General features: G+C 39.2%; 1 protein-coding gene across 1 annotated transcript; it reads left to right on the top strand.

Moving 5' to 3' along the window:
* Positions 1-3589: 3589 nt before the first annotated feature.
* LOC117410197 (astrocytic phosphoprotein PEA-15) lies at positions 3590-18951 on the top strand. The gene is made up of 4 exons (XM_059019465.1): positions 3590-3952; positions 16356-16530; positions 17246-17401; positions 17561-18951. The coding sequence occupies exons 2-4, from the start codon at positions 16359-16361 to the stop codon at positions 17623-17625; spliced, it is 393 nt and encodes a 130-aa protein (XP_058875448.1). The 5' UTR covers positions 3590-3952; positions 16356-16358; the 3' UTR covers positions 17626-18951.
* Positions 18952-23731: the final 4780 nt, after the last annotated feature.

The raw sequence follows: 23731 nt of genomic DNA, 5'->3' as shown, positions 1-23731 counted from the left end.
CATTTACTGCCTGTTTTGTCACTGGAGGGGGCCGAAGGGCGGGGGGGGGGGGGGGGGGGGGGGGGGGGGGGGGGGGGCGGGGGGTGTTAGTCTGCTATGCGCAGACGAGGGTGTTTGGGATGTCCAGGGAATTGGAGGTGGAAATGTGAGCAGATATAACCCTGATAGGCGTTAGAGACGCAATGCTCTGTGTCGTGATGTGCAGGCAGGCAGGCACCACGTTTAGAAGCGGCAGAAGCAGAAGCAGCTTCGACAGCGAACTTTGCTTATTGAGTGACGCTCTAGACTCTCTGAACGCGCATGTGCAGCTCTGGTCAAAGGTTGGGCATCACCTAGAATTGAGATATAATAGAAAAAAAAAACTATATGAACATAATTTAGATATTTTATTTAACATCAGGCCGTCAAATAAACTACGCAATGATATCGCATTTTAGTTAAGCACATGACCAAAGGTTTTGCATCATCACCCTATGTGAACTCATTTTGCTTCATAAAGTCGAATGAAACCTGCGGAATAACGTCACGTTAATTTATCGCAATTACACACCGCTTTGTAGTTGAACTCACAAAACATTGAAAAAGAGGACATTTTCGAAAATCTAACGTGAAATACTGTCCTCTACTACTATTTTTTTTTTAAAAATGAGTAAAAAATAATGTAATTGTATGTAAAAATAATGTGATATCTTGTAACAATTGTAAGTCGCCCTGGATAAGGGCGTCTGCTAAGAAATAAATAAATAAATAAATAAATAATAATAATAATAATAATAATAATAATAATAATAATAATAATAATAATAATAATGGCTTCCGTTGGTGGACTTTTATGCGATATAATTTTGTAATTTCTTTGATTACATGATGTTAAATAAAATATCTAAATTATGTTCATATAGTTTTTTGATTTTTTTTTAATTAGGTCTCAATCCTAAAATTTTGTCTTTTGTCCAGACCTGTAGATCTCGCTGTTAGCAAACCAGAGACTTGCCTACAGCTGATGTGGACAAAAACAGGTACTGCAGGAAATAAAGCCGAGAACTTAACACGTGGTTAGTTTAGAATTAATTCTGTGAGCTTTACTTTACTGCCCTCCAGTGGTAAACCGTGACATTGCAATTGCTGTACGTTACTGTAAAGGACATAGAACTATCGGGTAATCCTTGGTAACCCATTCCATCCCCTCACCTCTCTCTCTCTCTCTCTCTCTCTCTCTCTCTCTCTCTCTCTCTCTCTGTCTCTCTCTCTCTCTCTCTCTCTCTCTAAAGAAGTGTCTCCTTCCCTCTGTCCTGAGTCTGTCTCCGATCCCAACTGCGTCTCCTCCGGTCCTGGTTTCTGTGCTGCTCACCAAAGGATTGCTTTTTGGTTAACTTAGTCATCTCTTTGTAAGATTGGCCACAATAAAACTCTGGAGGGACTTCAATGTGATCAACACGAGACTTGCCAAGTTAAGGAACCATAAAAGTCACAAGACATTAAAAAAACGGCTTTTGAAGTGAAATTAGCCAATCCGAGCGGTTTTTATGAGTGACCTTCAATTTTTTTTTTTAAAGAAAAACATTTATTGCCTAGAAGCGGAAATGAGTCACATGACAAGAATAAGAGGCTTTAAAAAATCTCCACTCTCAAACACCGACCATTTAAACACGATGGATTCTAACAGTTTGTATTTTACTTTAAAGGGAAAAAACGTTAACAATTTCCATGTCTCTACAAACAAGAATTATAAAATAAATAAGAGAACATCCACTAATGGAATGCTGCTTTGATGTTTTTGGTTTGCAAACTTTCTTAGATCATAGATGCATTTTTCCTTTTGAGAATTTCGACCTTTTTCTTCATATATATATATATATATATATATATATATATATATATATATATATATATATATATATTAATTTCAATCCATTCTGTTACAATACAATAAGCTTCTGGTAAGCGCTTTGACTTCTTGAATAGGCTTGTAATCTCTCTCTCTCTCTCTCTCTCTCTCTCTCTCTCTCTCTGGAGAACAATAATTTGCTATTGGCAGGATTGCAGATCCGTCAGCCCTGCTGTGTTGAAAGAAAAAAAAAACACAAGCGGGTTATAAGGGTGTCATTCGGTGTCACTATGCCTGCCTCTAGCAGCTCTGAACACAGCATTGTCCAATGCTGTAGAAGCTGAGTCGCCTATTGTTCTCAAACAGACGCTCAGTACAAATACTCGGCATAATAGATTAATGTTGTTGAAGCTGACACCCTGGGATCCTTCAAGAAGCTGCTTGATGAGATTCTGGGATCAATAAGCTACTATCGTTTTTTCACAAAAGTCATAACCACTCTAAACTTACAGATGCATTGTCTTCACAGTATAGGTATATAGCGTCTCAGAACTGTGCACTTTACAGTCCCCCTCACCTCCCCCCCCCCCCCCCCGGGCACTATTTATTTTATCTTATGTTGTTATATTTATTTTATTTTATTTATCTTATGTACATGTTGGCACTGAAAAAAGGAGTGGCTCTTACTCTCATTGTACATGTGTATAGTGACAATAAAGGCATTCATTCATTCATTCATTCATTCATCAACCAAACGAGCAAGATGGGCCGAATGGCCTCCTCTCTCGTTTGTAAACTTTCTTGTGTTCTGTTCATTTAAGTATGTGGGAAAACTACAAAGCGCGGGTATATAATTCGATATGTTAACGTAACATTATTCAGCAGCTTTCATTCGACTTTATGATGCACAATGAGTTCATTCTATATAGAGCTGTAGCTCACTTTTTCAATCAGTTAGTTCACTTCAGTTTCCGCCATGGCGTTCTTTTGTTTTCTCTTTTGTACCAAAAAGGAGAAAAACTCCGATTTTAACCAGACAGCGTTGTTCCTTTTTTTTCCACTCCTAAAATAGACAACCTTGCCAGAACTTCCTAATTTTGAAATAATCGCTATACCCAAACGCTAGTCTGATCTCCAGCTGCACAGACGCCAAAGACTCTGAGTATCATTATCATAAGGCTGGAGGCTGTGTGGTCCAGTGGTTAAAGAAATGGGCTTGTAACCAGGAGGTCCCCAGTTCAAATCCCACTGACTCATTGTGTGACCCTAAGCAAGTCACTTAACCTCCTTGTGCTCCGTCTTTCGGGTGAGACGTAATTGTAAGTGACTCTGCAGCTGATGCATAGTTCACACACCCTAGTCTCTGTAAGTCGCCTTGGATAAAGGCGTCTGCTAAATAAACAAATAATAATAATAATAATAATAATAATAATAATAATAATAATAATGCTAAAAGTAAAAAAATAAAACAGTATGCTGAAAGACTAGTTAAACTCCCTCCCTCCTCTCCTCCCTCTCTCTCTCTCCTTCTCTCCCTCTCTTTCCTCTCCACTGCCATTCTCTGTGCCTTTTGTGTTCTGAACTCACCGTCCCCGTCTCGCATTGAGAGAAAGACCGGGGAAGGAGGGGAATTTGCTGGCCGGATTGTGTTATGACATCACCTCTAAAAAATGAGAGAATGAGAGAGAGAGAGAGAGAGAGAGAGAGAGAGAGAGAGAGAGAGACTGAGAGAGAGACTGGCATTGACACTGAGCACGCGAGAGAGAGAGAGAAGAGAGAGCGAGAACAGAGTCAGACAACATTCTGCTAGCAAAAAAAAGGCGTTTCCTTAATAGCAGACAGAGAAGCCGGCGAGAGACGTCCTGCACCGGACATCAGAGGAAGAGAGAGGCTACATTAAAACGTAGATCATATAGACGCTGTTGTAATACAAGTCGATACATCCAGCGATCTTACAGGAAAGGGCAGAGAGTCAAACGGTGGAGGTTGGATTCGGAATTGTGTTCAAATACAGCCGGGGAAGAAACCAAAAAAACACATCCCTTAAATTCCTGTTTTCGTCATCTTTCCAGAAAGGAGCGAAAGCTCGAGCTGTTTCTGAGACTTGGATACACAGCGGCCGCAGTAAGTACAGTACACACCCATCAAATTCCGGATTTCTGTATTTAATGAGCGATCCATACCGCTGTTCGATGTGCATTGCATTCTATCAGCATGGTTTGCCAGCTCCAGTTCAGTTGAAGTTATTTCTGTACGTTGATTATATTATCTATTTTTTGTGGTTTTGTTTTTAAACGGAAAGACACAATTGAAAGGCTATCTGTATAACCAAAACGCGTAGCTTTGCCGAGATAGAGTATTCAATACGACATGTAGCGTTCTCGCATTTTATTTGTAGATTAAATAAAGCTTTATTCGTCCCTTTGGTTGCTATCGGGTTAAGTTTCGACACACAGCGTTTACAGAACAGCCAGCCGTTCCAGCTCGCTGACAAAAGCATTTCATTTGAAACATTTGAAAATACTTTTATATGATGATAGTTATCGATTTGATATCTATATGCATTCCATACCGATCTTAACTGTAGTCTGGAAAATACTATTTTGTTGTGCAGATAAATTCTTATTATTATTCTTATTATTCTTCTTCTTCTTCTTCTTCTTCTTCTTCTTCTTCTTCTTCTTCTTCTTCTTATTATTATTATTATTATTATTATTATTATTATTATTATTATTATTATTATTAAATGTAACATTCCACTGTAAATACATTTTTTAAGCCAGTATACTGTCCATAACTACCGAATCCACCCAAATCTATATGGGTCAAAATTTGCGGCAGAAATGAATGGAGAATATGCCAAGTGGTCCTCCTTGTTTTGATGTGGGACGTTTTTAATATGGAAGTCCTGTACTCAAAAAAAAAACTATTTTGATGTCGCTGTGGGTGGCAGAAACTACATTGGCTTTCTCAGAAACTGCCTGAATGCGTTCAAATCAATTGCGTTAAGCTTGCGAGCAAACCAGACATCCCCGTTTAATAAAACGGTCGACATTTTCGCTTGAGGAAACTATGTCACATCGCCGTGTTGTTACGGATGCTGCCCCCTGTCGGTGAGTCAAAGTTAAAGGCTCTAAATCCACGCATACAGAAGAAGAGAGCCCGGCTCTTTAGCCAGCCGATCTGATTGAGATCAGTCGATTCAATGGGACGTTATCAAGCAAAAATCATCCCATAGGAATGGGCCAGTAGGTACCTGCTAACCTATTAAACCCTAAATCTACCCTCTACCCCTAAACCTAAAGTCTGCCCCTAAACCTAATCTCTACCCCTAAAAATAATCTCAACCCCTAAACCCAACTGTGTTACTATTAAAGTATTTTTTACTATTATTTCAGCACAGCTTATTAGCGCCCTCTACGTGCGACGTGCATTAAAGCACTTGATCTGGACTGACTCTACCTGTTGTGGGAGGCTAGTAGTTGCCTACTGACCCATTCCAATGGGATGATTTTTGCTTGATGACGTCACATTCAATCGGCTGATCCCAATCAGATTGGGTGACAGCTAGCTTGCATTTCTCAATGATGCAACCCAATTCTCATAGCCGCTGCAGTACATACCAATGCTATTATTATTATTATTATTATTATTTATTTATTTCTTAGCAGACGCCCTTATCCAGGGCGACTTACAATCATAAGCAAATACATTTCAAGTGTTACAATACAAGTAATACAATAAGAGCAAGAAATACAATAACTTTTGTTCAAGCAAAGTACAAGTGTGACAAACCACAATTCAATAATACAGCAGATAATAGTGATAGTTACATCAGGATATGATTAAATAGTGATAGTTACATCAGGATGTGATTAAATACAAAGTACTACAGGTTAAACACTTGGCAGATTACAGTATTCTGAAGTACAGGATTAAATGCAGTAAAATAGGGGGCAGATAAGAGCAAAATAAAGCACATTTACATGAAGGGTGATAGTGTCCCAGGATACAAACAGAGGAGTTCTACAGGTGCTCTTTGAAGAGGTGAGTCTTGAGAAGGCGCCGGAATGTGGTCAGGGACTGGGCAGTCCTGACATCTGTAGGAAATGCTAGAGTGCTGTGTCTCCTCCAGACACATTTTGGGTTACGAAGAACGCTGATCGCTGTGGTAGACAAAATAAGTCTTTTGGGTGGAAGCTTTTGTTAAACGGAGCTGACGAAGTGAACCCTATAGAGCCAATACTTTAAACTCAACACAGAAACCAGGACCGGAAGATACAGCTGGAAGTGGAGACAGACTTAGGACAGAGGGAAGGAGACCCTTGTTTTACACACAGAGAGTGGCAGGGGTATGTGGCAGGTTGCCAAATCGCTTTGTGGATGCTGAATCATTGGTATCCTTGGCAACCAGTGGACCAATCAGCTTCTAGGAAGCAGACAAGCAACTGATGTGAAGAATGGCTTCCTCTCTTGTAAATGAGATTAGCGCCCCCTTGTACGTGCTTCACTTTAAATCGAATGTGTTGCATCGCCTTGAATTTTAGGATTGAGACATCATTAAAAAAACTGTATGATCATAATTAATATATTTTATTTAACATCAAAGAAACAACATGCTATCGCATTTAAAAAAAAATCTATACCGGAAGCCTTAATAGTAGTAGAGTAATATTTAAATACAATCCTAACCTGTCCAGAATTACCATGGTTACGTTCCATTTAAAAAAAAAAAAAAACAAACTTAAATTTATATATTTTTTAATTCAGTACATACTTTGGCAAAATGTAGCGGCGACCTTGAACCTGACCACGGAACTAATCTTGTTCTATTTGCTGTCATGTGACTTTTTAATTTCCATAGCCTAAGAACCAAATGTTAAATAGGTATCAGTGAATCAAGCCACAGTGACAAAGTGTGTGCTGTACAGTGGGGGAGGGGAGGGGAGGGGAGGGGGCTGGTTTGGGGGGTTTAACTTTACTCGTATTAATAATTTGACACACAAAAAGAACAAGTCTGGTTAGTAAATAGTTAAATCAGAACTGGCGATTCGAGATAGCAGCTGGTGCTGTAAGTATGCTGAATGTTGTTCAGCATCTAATCCACTTTCTCTCTCAGAAATAAAATGCTCTGCGCAGTAATTCGATTTCATTCAACTTGATGCAATTTCCCTTTGTGTTCCGTCTGGTATGTGATTGTATTTTAAAGCAGGCCTCCCCTGAGGAAAAGACTCGCTTCTCTTACTGGTTCTGTACTGTCTCTATTCAAAGCAGGGGTGAGAAATCTGAAACAGGATGTTTATCACTGAAACATGGCAGGGTTTTGACTGAAAGAGAAGTGGGTGAATGAGGTCAGAATGCCTAATAAACATTACTGGGGTGATTCAACAGAGCAGTAGACTTCTGCTTTCAGCCAATCAGAGAGCCAGATTATGCTTCCATTCATGACATCATTCTCAACCCAGGGGAGGCTGTTTTTTTTAACTACAGCTACAGCCAAAAGTTTAGCATCACCTTGAAGAGCAGACAGAGAAAGACAAAACAGGATGGTCTCTATTCTATAAAAAAACAAACCATTAAACATCACAGCCAGTCAATGCAAACTATGAATATTTCAAAACCTATTAAAAGCTACATGAAAAAAAGCCATTTCAACATCTAACCCTATTAATAAATAAAAATGAAACGATCTACTGCAGCTCTCTGAAAAGCCCATATAGTCACAGCAGCAATGCGATTGGTTTATCTCCGCTATTGCGTTCAGCTTTACAGTAAAACAAGCCATTTTCTTGGTGTCTGCTTAGTATCTTCAATAGACTCATATCAGAAATAAAAGACCTTCACAATCTGTTTTAAAAGAAAAACACTCATTACTCAATATAGTTTTAGCTACGGGCAGTTTTTAAATTCCTTACCTCTGCTAGTTGAAGAAAGCAGAGAGCGAGGAAGTATATTGGAAGATCAAATGATATTTTAGTAGTGTGCTAACGAGTAGAATTGTGGGACACTGGCTGAACAACTCTGGTCAAAAGTGTTGCATCACCCTATCAAATGAACTGATTCTGCTTCCTAACGTTGAATGAAAGCTGCTGAAAAACGTTCCGTTAACATATTGGAATTACACAGCGCTTTGTGATTCTCCATTGACAGAAAAAACTGACAAAAAAACTGAAAAATGTCACATTTCCGAAATCTAAAATGAAATACCACTGTACTACTGTTATGGCTTCCGGTATAGACTTTTGCGACATCATTATTTTGTAGTTTCTTTGATTGCACAATGTTGAAATAAAAGATCTAAATTACATTCATTTAATTTTTATTATGTCTCAATTCTAAAATTCTAGGTGATGCAAAAACTTTTGGCCAGAGCTGCAGATGCTGAATCACTGTGATCCTGCAAAAGTTTGTTTTGTTCTAAACTACTGAAAAACAGTGAGCCAGATCTTCATACGACTGGAGATGGATATTTATTCTATCTAAAGCTTAGTGTAAAAGACTACATGTTGTTATTCAGCCTTATTTAGATTGGACCCAACTTTAGTCACAGTGCATCAACTCCAAACGGGAATCAATGGCAGGACCCGCTGGGCTATTGACTCTGCGCCCCAAGCTGTGGTTGTACAGGCTCGGACAATCAATCAATCATTCAGTCACGGTGTAACTCTTAGTTGTGAGAGGACTGGGAGTCGGGGGAGGATGAGCTGGATTTGAATCCCACAGCTCTGTGACTCAGTTATTCATCTCCTGACTAACTGGTGGTGAGGGCAGTTGAATGCCAGGAGAATACACTGGTGTTCAATCCCACAGCTGCCACTGAATCACACACAGTGTGCTCTGGAGGTGGTTGGTTGGAGCCCAGAGGACTAGCAGCCAAGGAAACCCAGCTGGGTTCGAATCCCACAGCCTGGTCGCCAGCTAACTGGAGGTGGTATGGTATAGCGGTTATCTAAGTGTGAGAGAGATCAAGCTGCTGTTGATTTACAAAGCACATCTACAGCTCTGGACAAAAGTTTTGCACCACCTAGAATTTGAAACATAATTAAAAAATATATATATATGAACATAATTTAGATATGTTATTTAACATCATGTAATCAAAGAAACTAAAAATGATACTGCGTTAAACAAAAAAAGGTCTAGACAAGTTGAGATCCTGAGTTCATTCTAAAGGAGGATGATGCATGAACGTTTCACCGCAAAGTAGCTGTACACTGACTCACTGACCGTGTGACTTTGCAGAGAACAGAAGTCATGTCTGGACGCTGCGTGGATCGATAGAAATGTACCAGGCTGCATCTGATGTACTCGGTGCACCTGAGACTAGAGTGACCTTTAAATGAATAAGAGAGAGAGAGAAGGCGATGGGAGCAGATAGAAGCAGCTGGAAAGAAAGCTGTTTAGTTGATACATTATCTTCCCAGGGCAGGGAGTGAAGACCAGGGTGCTGTCTTGACATTAGAAATGGAAATCGAAGACACTCTGAATCCAAGTGACACCCCTGAATCCAAGCACCCCCCCCCCCCCCAAAAAAAAAGACTTTGAATTGAAAATGGCATTCAGAATTGGCAGTCAGGGGAGCGCAGGTTTCGCATCCTGGCTATGTAAAAGTTTACAGTCTTTGTTGGAGTCCACCTCTACAGCAGACTCTGCAGGGCTGCGCTTTGCCCTCCTATATCTCCAGAATCTGATATTCTCAAAAAAAGTAGGCTAAATAATGACAATAGCAAGTTTCATGACAACTGGATAAGTGGTTATCCAGATAAATGCAGAAGTGCAAGTATGACGTGCACATAAACACATCACAACCCCCGCCCCCCCCCATATATCAACAGAATTCTCAATAACCTAAATTGGAGAAACAGTTCTCCACATATAGGGTGAAGCGTTTTTATCTGAATAGAGGACTATAGAAGCACAGAATACCACTGTCATTTAATAACAATAGCTTCAAAATGGCAGGATTACGGAAGGGTCCATTTACATATTTTATAATAGCTTAGTCTGGATTGACATATGTGAATCTCTCTCTCTCTCTCTCTCTCTCTCTCTCTCTCTCTCGCTCTCTCTCATTGAGATTTTAAATCACACCACCTGCTCTTGTTTTCATGAAGATTTTCCTGCCGTTTGCCATTTAGATTAGCGACCGAAACAAAGACCCACTCTCCCTACAGTTCCTTGACAAGCCAGTATCGCCTCCACTGCCTCTCCCCAGGTATAGCTGAGCTGGCTGGCCTGGGTGAGGTGTAGCTGGAGGGTGGAGGGTGTTCCCACTGACTCTGGGTGTTTCCAAACTGTGCTGTATGAAAACTGCAGCTCTGAATCACCTAGAATTTCAAGGTTTCTTTGTCTGTTAACTATATGGGAAACTACAAAGCAGTATGCAAGTCCAACATGTTAAGGTAGCATTATTCAGCACGTAGCATTCGACTTTATGAAACATAATTAGTTCATTCTACAGGGTGATGATGCAAAACTTTTGGCCAGAGCTGCACAACAGCAAGCTCACACTGACTCCATCCAAAAGCTCTATTGCTGCTAAATTTGGCAGAATATCTGTTAGTCCAGCAGAAACAAATGGTCTGCTATTTGCAGCTGGCTTCCAAAAGTAAAATCGATTTTCCAGCCAACCAATCCGCAACCTCGCCTGTTTTGAATGTATGATTCAGCAGTTTTATTCCGGAAATCCTTGGTATAGACCTTTTGAATACAGCTATTGTACACACAAGATCCCGCAACAATCGACGGGACTTTGGAGTTAACTGCTCGGCTGCCAGCAGAGAGATGTGGTGCATTCATTAAACTGTGCAGTCTGTCTACTCTGCTGTAGCATTAAATTATAAATGGGTTTGACAGCTCTTGTGTTAATGAGAGACAGACAGAGAGTCAGGGCTCAAGGGCTTACTTCAGCTTTAATTCAGATCGCAAATCCAGCTGCTGTTTTTTCCTCTCCCATCCTCGAGCAGGAAGCGTGCCCATAACGACTCCAGGAAATTAGCTCGCTGCCCAGTCACAGCTGGGTTTCCAAGGCAACAAGGCCTGAGTGAATGGAAGGGGGAGGGGGCAGATAGGAAGAGACAGGATATATAACTAGGCTGTGGGTCACACTGTGAAGTGTATATATTTCTCAAGGTTTGTGTCTGTACATTGGGTTCTGGTATCTTTTTAAAGGCTGTATTTATCACTACAGTCACAAAATTGTTCAAATTGCATCCTTGAATAAAGTGCTTTGATCAACGTTTCACTAGGCAAAAAAATAGTAATGTTTTGGTCTGTTTGATTTAGTTGAATCGGCTCTACAGCTCTGGCTAAAAGTTTTGCATCACCTAGAATTTTAAGATTGAGATGTAATTTTTTTAAAAAATGCAACTATATGAACATCATTTCGATATTTTATTGAACACCATTGTGTAATCAAATAAACTACACAATGATATCGTTTAAAACATATCTACCTGAACCTAGTACAGTAGTATTTCATGTTAGATTTTGAAATATCACATTTTTCAATGGTTGTCAGTCATTCTGTAAGGTATATGCGAAACTACAAAGCAGTGTGTAATTCAATATGTTACCCTCAGCAGCTTTCATCTGACTTCATGAAGCGAAATTAGTTCATTCTATCTATAGGGCGATGCAACACTTTTGACCAGAGTTGTTCAGCCAATGTCCCACAATTCTACTCGTTAGCACACTACTAAAATATCATTTGATCTTCCAATATACTTCCTTGCATTCTTCAACTAGCAGTGGTAAGGAATTTAAAAACTGCCTGTAGCTAAAACTATATTGAGTAATGAGGTTTTTTTAAACAGACTGTGAAGGTCTTTTATTTCTGATATTGAGTCTATTGAAGATACTAAGCAGACACCAAGAAAATGGCTTGTTTTACTGTAACCAAATCGCATTGCTACTGTTACTATATGGACTTTTGAGAGAGCTGCAGTAGATCATTTCATTTTTGTTTATTAATAGGGTTAGATGTTTAAATGGCTTTGTTTCATGCAGCTTATATATAAGGTATATGCAAAACTACAAAGCGGTGTGTAATCCATAACATTACTCAGCAGCTTTCATCTGACTTCATGAAGCGAAGTTAGTTCATTCTATGGGGGTGATGCAACACTTTCGTCCGCAGCTGTACAGTAAATGCGGTCTTGCGGTTCTTCCTCGTGGCGCAGGATTGCAGGCAGCTGCGTCGGTCTCAATGGGAACAGGTAGTTTCAGAAGTTCTGCTTTTTCTTTTGCCCGAGGGAGCATTGCTATCAGAGGGCTTTGCAGAAACGTGTTTCAGTTTGGCTATACCTAACGGATGTTTTATTTCTGAATCAAACACGACCTTTGCATTAGGCTGGGCTTCTGTACTTGACCTTGGTATTACAGCCCTACTGGGCCCTATAAAGTAATTGCATTTATTAAGTGAGTCTATTGGTTATCTCAATCTGCCTATTCTATTGATAGCATTCGTGGCTGTCATAAAAGCACGTGGGATTGCTATAACTAAATAAATAAACAAATGCATCCATTATCAAAGCCCGGATTGGATTGAAAGAAGAGTTTTAATGAAGTATAATGTAAGTTGACAGCTGACAATGTGCTTCAGAGAAGTTATTTTCAACCTGACTTTAACGCATGTTACACCGTTTTCTTCAATTGGAATGCATTATTTCAGAGATGGAAATCATTTTAAACACCTTTCTTAAACATGCAACGCCGCGCTTGCATGATTTATAATGACTAATATCATCTTTCTCGCTTTCATTCTTGCATATTAATTTAGAACCAGTTTGCTGCTCTCTGTTACTGCTGCTGTTGCATAGCAACCGCTGACTTTGTTACCGAGGCAACCAGGCCAGGTCCTGGGGGAAGGGTCATTATATTATATTAAATTATTTATTTATTTATTTATTTATTGTAATGCTTTTTTATTTACAACAGAAATTCTGTTCATTCGCTATAAAGTAACACAGAAAACAGAATCTACACAATAATATTCCTGGATTTCGTTCTACCAAACCCAGCTTTAACCACACAAGTATCTGACTGGAAGTATTTCTGTATCTAATAGTTGTGTGCCCAGGTGTTTTATTTGGAGCACACCACACACATAACATCAAGGGGATTTAAAAATGTGGTTATAAAGCATGAAATAGAAAGATGTGCTTTGTTTCAAGCAGTCATTTCCTGACGGGCTCTGTCCCCTTTCAGTGAGATGAGGTTAAAAGCTCTATAACCACAAATGCTTTATAACCTATAACCTCTTTTTGCATAACGGTTAAAACATTCACTTACTTAGACTTTGCTACATTATTTGGTAACACTTTCCATTAAGAATCTCTAATTACTGTGTATTTACATAGTAGTTACTTAGTAAATACATGCTTGTAAATCTTTTTGCACGATATACGTAAGTACACGATTGTATCAGAAAAGGGTTAGAGTTAGGGTTAGGGTTCTATCATGCAGATAAATGTACACATTAAGTACATCGTAACTCTGCATAATAACATTGTAATGATGTGTAAGCATGGATTTACTCAGTAACTACAATGTAAATACACTGCAATTAGAGACACTTCATGGAAAGTGTTTCTGTATTAGGATAATAATGCAATTATAAAGCATTTATGTTGTTGTTGTTCATAACTGAGATTTAGTCTTTGTGGCAGAAGAGACTGCAATGTGATTTGTACTCAAATTGTAGAATGGAGTTTGAATCTATGAGTTGTGTACCGTGTGTAATTACAGAAAGAAAAACAGCCCAGAGAGATTTCTATTAAATACATTTAAAAACTGAGGTTTAAAGGACTCTTTTCAGATGTTTTGCGAAATAAGGGAAACAAACAAAAAAATCTTTCTAGCACAGCATTTTATGAAGGTTGATTATCAATCAAAATCTAAGGAAACCTATTCAATACTTCATGGAACAGTGATACTAACTAGATTTGGTGTGAAAAGGGTTTCTTTCTTTATTTCTTTCTTTCCTTCTTTCTTTCTTTCTTTTCTCTCTCTCTCACACAGCTGACAGAACCATGGCAACCATGCCCATGTCTTTTCAGCCGTGAGACGGTTGCCTAGCAACTAAAAAGAGCCAAAAAGCATTCTATAGAAAGTGTGAAAAGGTGGAGAGATGGCAACGTGTCACTGACAGTTAACCCTTACCTGGCTCCAACATTCGCAACTACAGCTCCGGCCAAAAGTTTTGCATCATGACCCTATAGAATGAACTAATTTCACTCCATAAAGTCGAATGAAACCTGCTGAATAATGTTAACATATTGAATTAAATACCACCGCTTTGTAGTTTTCCCCCATGGAAAGGATGGAAAGGATGGAATATACTGTACCTGTTACTTGCTTAATTTCCGTTTATGACTGTCAATGTTTGTTAGGTGACAATTATCCGCAGACTTGGAGTGAACTGCCATTGCTCTGTTGAAAATATCCAGCTATATATATTTCTAATCACCCTGTAATATATAAGAACTAAAAGAAAGAATGTAAGAAAGTTTACAAACGAGAGGAGGCCCCATTCAGCCCATCTTGCTCGTTTGGTTGTTAGTAGCTTATTGATCCCAGAATCTCATCAAGCAGCTTCTTGAAGGATCCCAGCGTGTCAGCTTCAACAATATTACTGGGGAGTTGGTTCCAGACTCCCACAATATATATTGTTGATGCTCATAATGCACCAGAATAGAAAAATGCAACATGCCTAAGACTTTTGCACAGCAGTGTATATTATTATTATTATTATTTATTTCTTAGCAGACGCCCTTATCCAGGGCGACTTACAGTTGTTACAAGATATCACATTATACATTATTTCACATTATACAGATATCACATTATTTTTACATACAATTACCCATTTATACAGTTGGGTTTTTACTGGAGCAATCTAGGTAAAGTACCTTGCTCAAGGGTACAACAACAGTGTCCCCCACTGGGGATTGAACCCACAACCCTCCGGTCAAGAGTCCAGTTATATAATATAATGCCTCAATCCTAAAATTCTAAGTGATGCAAAACTTTTGGCCAGAGCTGTAGAAAATGTATTTTAAAAACACTTCAAGCAGTTAGGGGGTTAAATTCTCAGAGCGCTGTGAATGCCAAAGTCAGGTTAAAGCTGAAACGCTGTGCTTTTATCAGTAACCATGGTAACACGACTAGGGTGATTAGAGCGAAAAAAATCACTCTGACAGAAAAAAACAACCATATCTGTGTCGCTCCATCTCCCTGTTCTCTGACACTCTGTAATTACTTAATTACATCAAACGGGAAGCGAGGTAAATCGACAACGGTACATATCCTTCGGTAGCGAGATAAAAATCCATTAGCTGTGTCAACAGCACATGAAACCGTTAGGTGATATTATCCACAGACACGGAGTGATTTTCCATTGCTATGCTGATGATACCCAGCTAAATTTGTCCCTAAAGCCAGGAAATTCTTCGGCCTGGGTGTTATTAGCTACATGCCTTACAGACATCAAGCATTAGATGTCACAGAATTTTCTAACGTTGAATTCAGATAAAACAGAGGTTATGCTATCGGGCTCACAGAACCAACTAAAAGGAAATTTATTTCTTAGCAGACGCCCTTATCCAGGGAGATTTACAATTGTTACAAGACGTCACATTATTTTTTTTACATACAGTTACCCATTTATACAGTTGGGTTTTTACTGGAGCAATCTAGGTAAAGTACATTGCTCAAGGGTACAGCAGCAGTGTCCCCCCCACCTGGGATTGAACCCTCCTGGTTACAAGAGTCCAGAGTCCTACCCACTATTCCACACTGCTGAAATGTGGGATTACATGAGCTCGACCCTTGCAGTCTCTCATCAAAACTTAAACTAGAAATGAAGAGTTTGGGGATCATCTTTGATCCTGATCTCTCATTTGAGACTCATCTTAGGGAAGTTACTAAAGTATCTTTTTACCATTTGAGTGAATATAGCCAAACTTAGAACAATTATTTCCATATCTGACGCCGAGAGACTAACGCATGCCTTTGTTTCATCTAGAATTGATTATTGTAATGCACTTTTTTCTGGTATCCCAAAATGTGTGGCATCCCGCTTGCAGCTTGCTCAGAACATCGCCGCTAGAATTCTGACTAAAACCAGGAAAAGTGAACCAGTGGATTCCACCAAATCGTCTGTTTTGTATACGTTTTTTTTTTTTGCACTGTGGCGGCAACTGTATTCGGGGCAGCGGTGTGGAGTAGTGGTTAGGGCTCTGGACTCTTGACCGGAGGGTCGTGGGTTCAATCCCAGGTGGGGGACACTGCTGCTGTACCCTGTACCCTGTACCTAGATTGCTCCAGTAGAAACCCAACTGTATAAATGGGTAATTGTGTGTAAAAAAAGTGATATCTTGTAACAATTATATTTCACCCTGGATAAGGGCGTCTGCTAAGAAAATCAAATACATTTACTGTGAACTACGCTGTATTTAAATGCACTGTAACCTTGTGCTGCCCTGTAACAACTGTAAGTAAAATAACCGAACCCTCTCTTTCATAGAACATGTCAGAGTACAGCTCTCTGCTCACCGAGCTCTCTGAGAACATCACCAACGAGGACCTGGAGCAGCTGAAGTCCGCCTGCAAGGAGGACATCCCTGGAGACCAGAGCGAGAACATCACATCCTCCAAGGAGTGGTTCAGCTACCTGGAGAAGGATGACAAGCTAGCCCAGGGTAAGGAATTCAGCAGAGTAATTCAACTACCTTGAGAAGAACGTCATAGGGTGCAGACCTGCAGCTGTGGCCAAAAGTTTTGTATCACCCTATAGAATGAACTCCCTCAGCTTCATAGAGTCCAATGAAAGCTGCTGAATAATGTTCCCTTGTTAACATATTGAGTTCCACCCCCTCTATATAGAATGGACTCCCTCAGCTTCATAGAGTCCAATGAAAGCTGCTGAATAATGTTATGTTAACATATTGAATTTCACACCAACGCTTTGTAGTTTCCTATATTCTTAACAAAACATTTGACATTTCGAAATCTAACATGAAATACTACTGTACTACTATTATGGTCATTTTTTTGCGATATCATTTTGTAGTTTCTTTGATTGAGCGATACTAAATAAAAGATCAAAATTATGTTCATATAGTTTTTTTTTTAAAATTATGTCTCAATCCTAAAATTCTAGGTGATGCAAAACTTAAGCATATAGAAAACTACAAAGCGTGGGTATGCAATTCAGTGTTAACGTAACTTTATTCAGCAGGTTCCATTCGACTTTATGAAGCAAAATGAGTTAGTTCTATAGGGTAACGATGCAAACATTTGGCCACAGCTGTAGTGGTTTTAATAAATATTGTACCGCACGAGTTTCCTGACTGGAGTGAATTACATGATGCTGATTTTACGAACATGAAATGGTGTCATTCTTTCTTGTTTTAGATAACCTCTCCTATATCGAGCACATCTTTGAGATCTCCAGACGCCCTGACCTGCTGACCCGTGTGATCGAATACAGAACCACCGTACTCAAAATATCAGAGGATGATGAGATCGACACCAAACTGACTCGCATCCCCTCCGCCAAGAAATACAAAGGTGATTCAGGAGACTGGCTGGTCCAGCGGTTAAAGAAAAGGGGTCTTGATACCAGGAGGTTCAAATCACCAGTAATGCCAGTAAAGAACTCGCTAGGGTCCACGATACTAAAGAACAAGCAAAACTGACCTCTCTCATTCCTTCTCTCTCTCTCTACAGATATAATCCGCCAGCCATCGGAAGATGAGATTATCAAGCTTGCCCCGCCACCCAAAAAAGTCTGAGGTCGAAGTTCACGACCCATCGACCACCACCCCCCTTACTCTACACACTCACGCACACACACACACACACACACACACACACACACCCCACGACCAACCCAACAACTAACCAGCCAGTCAACTCCCATAGCTACTTAACACCCCCCCTGCACAGGAGAGCAAGATAAAGGCATCCAGTTTGGTCCTTGTGTGAGAGAGGAACGGAGAGCAGCAACACTTCGGAAAAAATTGCCCCTCTTGGGCATTAGAGTCTGTTGCTATATTGCAGAAGACCTCGTCAGCTCTTGCTGGTCACCCCAAAGCGGCTGTATTCCATTGCCTTCCTGGAAAGAGCGATAGACCCCACCTACGTCATCGGAGAAACCTCTTCTTCCTCCGCGAGGTTTCTTCTGATTCGTCCGCGGTGGGGTCTGGAAAGAGAAGAGGCTTGTGACGTCAGCCGTACGTCTTCCTCTCACACTCCACGCAACGAGCGGAGCTCTGCCGAGGGAGGCAAGGAAATGAACAAAGAACAGTGAATCTTCGAGATCTCCGCAGTTAGCCGTACAAAAAAAGGTATTTGGTCGAAACGATATACACTGCAAAACGAATTTGATAAGTCAAGATGTGTGTATATATATATATATATATATATATATATATATATATATATATATATATATATATAAAGTTAAAGTAGCTCTCCAGTTAAGGTGAAAAAAAGCAGTAGCTGTAGAATTGTGGGTAATTGGGGTATGCAAATTTCACCATTACAAGTGCCAATCAAATAGTGTGAAATTCACAGCGTTTTAAAAGTCAGAGCACAGCAACTGCAGGCCCTCTATATATATATATATATATATATATATATATATATATATATATATATATATATATATATATATATATATACACACACACAAACCAAAAGCTGTGAATGCATCATAAACCAGTGGCAATTATTGTACACAACAGACATCTGACCAGATACCTTTGTGTGAGTGAATTCGAAAGGCCAGTATTCAGTATTGTACATTCCCCTTTTTTTAAAAAAAAAAGAGATTGCAAATCCCTTTAAAGAAAGAGGTGGTGAGAGAGAGAGAGAGAGAGAGAGAGAGAGAGAGAGAGAGAGAGAGAGAGAGAGAGAGAGAGAGAGAGAGAGGAGGGGAGAAGAGAATGTTCTGAAAATGCTACCATGCGTTTAACGCAAAGTACCGCGTTCTGTTCCTGATGAGTTCAGTTCGGACAAACAGTTTCACCTTTCTATGAGAAAGAGAAAAAGGAAGAGAGAGAGAGAGAGTGTGTGAAAGAGAGAGAAAGAGAGAGAGAAAATTTAGAAAAAGAAGAATGCCTGACTGCCGTATTACCACTGTGTTCAAACTCAGCCACTCAACTAGTAGCGAAAACTAGAAGGTGGTGGGTTAATGACTTAATGAATTCATGGTATCGTGCCAAGTTGCGTCCGGTAGTTAGCTAGCTAGCTTGTGTGTGTGTGTTTTAATAGCTGGTATCCTTTCCCCCTTTTAAACCAAGAAACCTGTGTTGTGCCCTAGGTCCAAGCGTTTTCCATTTTATCGTGATGAAAAAAAAATCTATGCAAAGCATTAAAAAAAGAAACCTTTTCAATCTCCATCGGTTGCTGCACTTCCTAAATTCTGATGCAAGTTCCCCCCATACAATGCGAAGCCACTAATGTTGTCTTCTCCCACCGCTTAAAAATCATTCAAATATTCCCAGTACAATATGTGAACATTCAGCTCTCATTATTAAACACAGCCTTTTTTTTCAGTTTAAACTCATAAAACCATCAGTAATTCGAGATTAAACTACACAGCAGAGTTTCAGATACTTGTAATATTTGAAATCTGTCATTTTTTTAAAAATGAACTCCTGAAGTAAAACAAGCAAAGAGAATACAGATTCACATCTAATAAAACGCTCGTCGGGTGAAGCTGAGGTGTCGCGATGGAGGCGTGGGCGTTTCAAATGCTTCTGAGTGATGCATAGAGTTTATCATTGGTGGTAAAAAAAATAGCTTGGTGATCAATTTAGCATTATTAGCAAAATGTAGAACTGGTTGTCAATCCTTAAGATAGATAGATAGATAGAGAGGTAGATAGATAGATAGATAGATAGAAAGATAGATAGAGAGACAGATAGATAGATAGAGAGAGATAGATAGATAGATAGATATATAGATAGAGAGAGAGATAGAGAGATCGATAGATAGATAGAAAGATAGATAGAGAGACAGATAGATAGATAGAGAGAGAGAGAGATAGATAGATAGATAGATAGATTGAGAGAGAGAGATCGCTAGATAGATATATAGATAGAGAGAGAGATAGAGAGATAGATAAATAGATAGAGAGAAAGATAGACAGACAGACAGACAAAAACATTGATAGACATACAGGCAGACAGACTATCGACAGATGACAGACAGACAGACAGAAAGAGAGACAGACAGTCCTCCAGCACTGTCAGTCCCTCGCATTTTGCAGGCACTATATTTGTTGCTACCGTATATCATGTTAAATCTGCAAGTTTATAATTTATTAAAATGTTCTTTTTTTTTACTTTGTAACAAATGCTGTTGATCATGTGCATAAGGCAGGCATTCATACCCCTGACTCACCCACCAGGGTGTTGTGAGAAGTGTTCATTCATGCACGATGCCTGAATTCAAAACGAATGACTTCAGAACTCAGAGGAAAGACATTCACGTTTCATTCCTGTGGGATTCATTCGGAATCTTTGCGGCCGTTATTTTTAAAGTGTTGCCGATTATTTAAAAATAAAACTGCAAAGACGCACGAAGGAAAAAGTAACAGTTCGTAATATAGTCATGATTCAGTAAAATCATGATTTATTAACTTCATGATCCCAACATTATTCAAACCTTAAACATATTTAGATAGCATTCTTCTTATTTTTTATTAAGTTGTATGTAAATATTTTTATTTCAGTGTGTTTTATTGTTCATTAATTTATTTCATGCAAAAAAAAGTTTTAATGTAACATAATGAAACGCAAATTATTAACAAAAAAACAGCCAGCTTCTTAATGAAAAGGTTTTTACAGAGTTGAGAGATTGTTTGTAACAGGCATCCATAAACATACTCCTTCTAACTCAAAGTTTCTGCACATTAGTATTGTGGACAAAGGCACTATGATTACTAGATAACCCTTTCCATTAAGGATCTCTAATGACTGTGTGCTTACATAGCAGTTACTGAGTAAATACATGTGTGCTCACACGTCATTACAATGTTATTATGCAGAGATACAATGTACTGAATGTGGACATCTTTTTTGCATGATATAACCCTTTTCTGATACAATTGTGCAAAAAGACTTACGCATTAAGTACATTGTAACTCAGCATACCAACCTTGTAATGATGCGGAAGCACAGGTGTATTTACTAAGTAGCTGCTGTTAAAATGCACAGTCATTAAGAGACAAGGTAAAGTGTTACTGATGACTGCAAACCAATAAATATCAGTGCAGTTCACATGGTAGATAACTGCATGTTGTCAGGCCAGTCTACCAGACAGACAGTAAGACCTTAGGCACCAACAAACAGAGATATACTTGGTTGGCAAAATGTGTTAGTATATATATATATATATATATATATATATATATATATATATATATATATATATATATATCACTGAAAATTTAATTTGGCACACCTAGATACATCGCAAACCACAAACTATGTTAAGCTGAAGGAACACAGAGTGGCTTTGTGTGGCTTGGAACCTGGGTTCAGAAGACTGGGTTTCAGGCCACTGCACGGCACACCAGGCAGTGAGACTTGGGGTTTGATACAGCAAACCTCAAACTAGGTCTCCCATCAGACGAGGGTCTCCTGGAACCAGGTTTCAAGACATCGCTGTTCCTGAAGAAGGGGCTTCGTGTTCCCTCAGCTTTAGGCTGCTAATTAGCTGTTCCTGTAATATCTATCTATCTATCTATCTATCTATCTATCTATCTATCTATCTATCTATCTATCTATCTATCTATCTATCTATCTATCTATCTATCTATCTATCTATCTATCTGTTCTGTCTAGTGTGATGCATGCTGGGAGAGTGGAGTGAGTGAGGTGGAGTGGATTGAAAGTAGGTGTTTCGTTTTTCTTTCTTTTTTATATGTGTTTGTTAATGTGAATAGTTATTTGGTTTTGTTTGTTAAATAAATTAAAGAAGTTTGTCTTTTGCGGTCAGCATGGCTGGCTCAGGGGGGGTTTTCCCCCTTGAGAGTTTAACTCGTAAGCACGGAGTTAAAATAGCTACGGAAGGTTTTGTTCCTATAGAGAAGTGCATGTTAGCGATTGGGAAAGTAGTCGGTTATGACAATATAAAGTCTGCATCTAGAATGAATGGATCAGTCGTGGCGTTTTTAAGTCAAACTGATCTAGTGAATAAAGTAGTAGAAAATGGAATTGTTTTGAATGATTCTCTGGTTGCAGTGACGCCATTAGTGACACCAGCGAGGAAAATAATCATATCAAACGTTCCACCTTTCCTTAAAAATGCACTAATTATAAATGAATTGTCTCGACATGGGCAAATTGTTTCAGCCCCAAAAAGAATCCCGTTGGGCTGTAAATCTCCATTATTACAACATGTGGTCTCCTTCAGGAGACAGTTGTTTATGGTTCTGAATAAAGGGAGTGAGGAACTTAACATTGTTTTAAAGTTTAAAGTGGATGGTTGTGACTACGTGATTTTTGCTACTTCAGAAACGATGAAATGTTTCAATTGTGGGGCGGATGGACATTTAGTTAAAAATTGCCCGAAAACAAAAGATAGAGAGGAGAGAGAAGGGGGAGAGGTGAGCGAGAAAGTAGCGGTGAACTTGAAATCCACGGAGCCGAGTAATGTTGATGTTGAAACAGAGAGTGGGGGTATAGAGAGAGGGAATGTGAGCGCTGAAAATGATGGAGAGGTGGCTGGGACGAGTGTTGGTGTGGAGGTGAGCGGAACAGAGAGTAAAACTGGCGAGAAGGAAATTAAGAATACCAGTAGTGATGGTAACGAAAAACAACAGATTGAAAGTGGTACTGTTAATGATACGGATAGTATGAGAGAAGCAGAGACTGGAGAAGTAAGAGAGGACAATCAGGGTGCGGGTGGAAATAAAACCGAGCGTCTAGGGGAGAGTGCATCGGAGAATGTTTCTGAAGTAAGCAGTTTGGCAATGGAAATGAGTGAGAATATGAATGATAATGTTGGATTTAAGACTCCAGGAAAAAAGAGGAAAAAATTATTAAAAAGGAAAAATATAGAGGAAGTAGAAACAAGGGGAAAAGAACAACCTCCTAAAAAGGAGGGGCAAAAGCCCTGGAGTGTTTTGGTTGCCAGCACCATACATGAAAGTAATTCAGAGTCAGAGAGAGAGGAGGAGGAGGAGGCTGTGTTAACCGACTCCTCTCAATGCTCTGAATCCATTTTGTTAAAGAGCGGGTATGGTGAGCAAGACATAAGAGAGTTTTTACTGTTGACAAAGGGAAGGAGAAAAGTTGATGTGGAGGATTTTTTTCCTGATTTAAGTTTGTTTGTGAACTCAGCGGCTTATCTGGTAAAGAAGTCCTCTGGGTCAAATTTTACAGATCAAGAACGCTGGTGTTTAAAGAATTGTTTGATTAGAGTTCGTGGTAAACTTAATCAAAAATAAAAATGGTAAACTTCGTGGTTTTTTTTCAAATATTGTTAGTTTTTTTTTCTATCCCAATGATGACTTTTCTGTTAGGGACCATTAACATAAATGGTTGTAGAGACAGTTTTAAGAGGGCTTCTGTTTTTGAATATTTGAACCAGAAAAAACTGGATGTCATTTTCTTACAAGAAACTCATTGTGATTTCAAAACCCAGTCAGAGTGGGAAAAGGAATGGAAAGGGCAAATGTTCTTTAGTCATGGATCTAATGTGAGTGCTGGGGTGGCAGTTTTGTTTAAGGAACATTTTAAACCTGAGTCTGTGGACTTTACTGAACTGGTAAAAGGTCGGATGCTTAAAATAGAAGCTGTAGTAGAAGGACAATCCTTTGTATTTATTAATATTTATGCCCCCAATGATGGAAAAGAGAGGTTGGAATTTTTCAAAATTCTGGAC

This window comes from Acipenser ruthenus, unplaced genomic scaffold, assembly GCF_902713425.1.
Source record: "Acipenser ruthenus unplaced genomic scaffold, fAciRut3.2 maternal haplotype, whole genome shotgun sequence".
Lineage (NCBI taxonomy): Eukaryota > Metazoa > Chordata > Actinopteri > Acipenseriformes > Acipenseridae > Acipenser > Acipenser ruthenus.
Note: the sequence above shows the minus strand (reverse complement) of the source record. Positions and strands in the feature narration are given on the sequence as shown.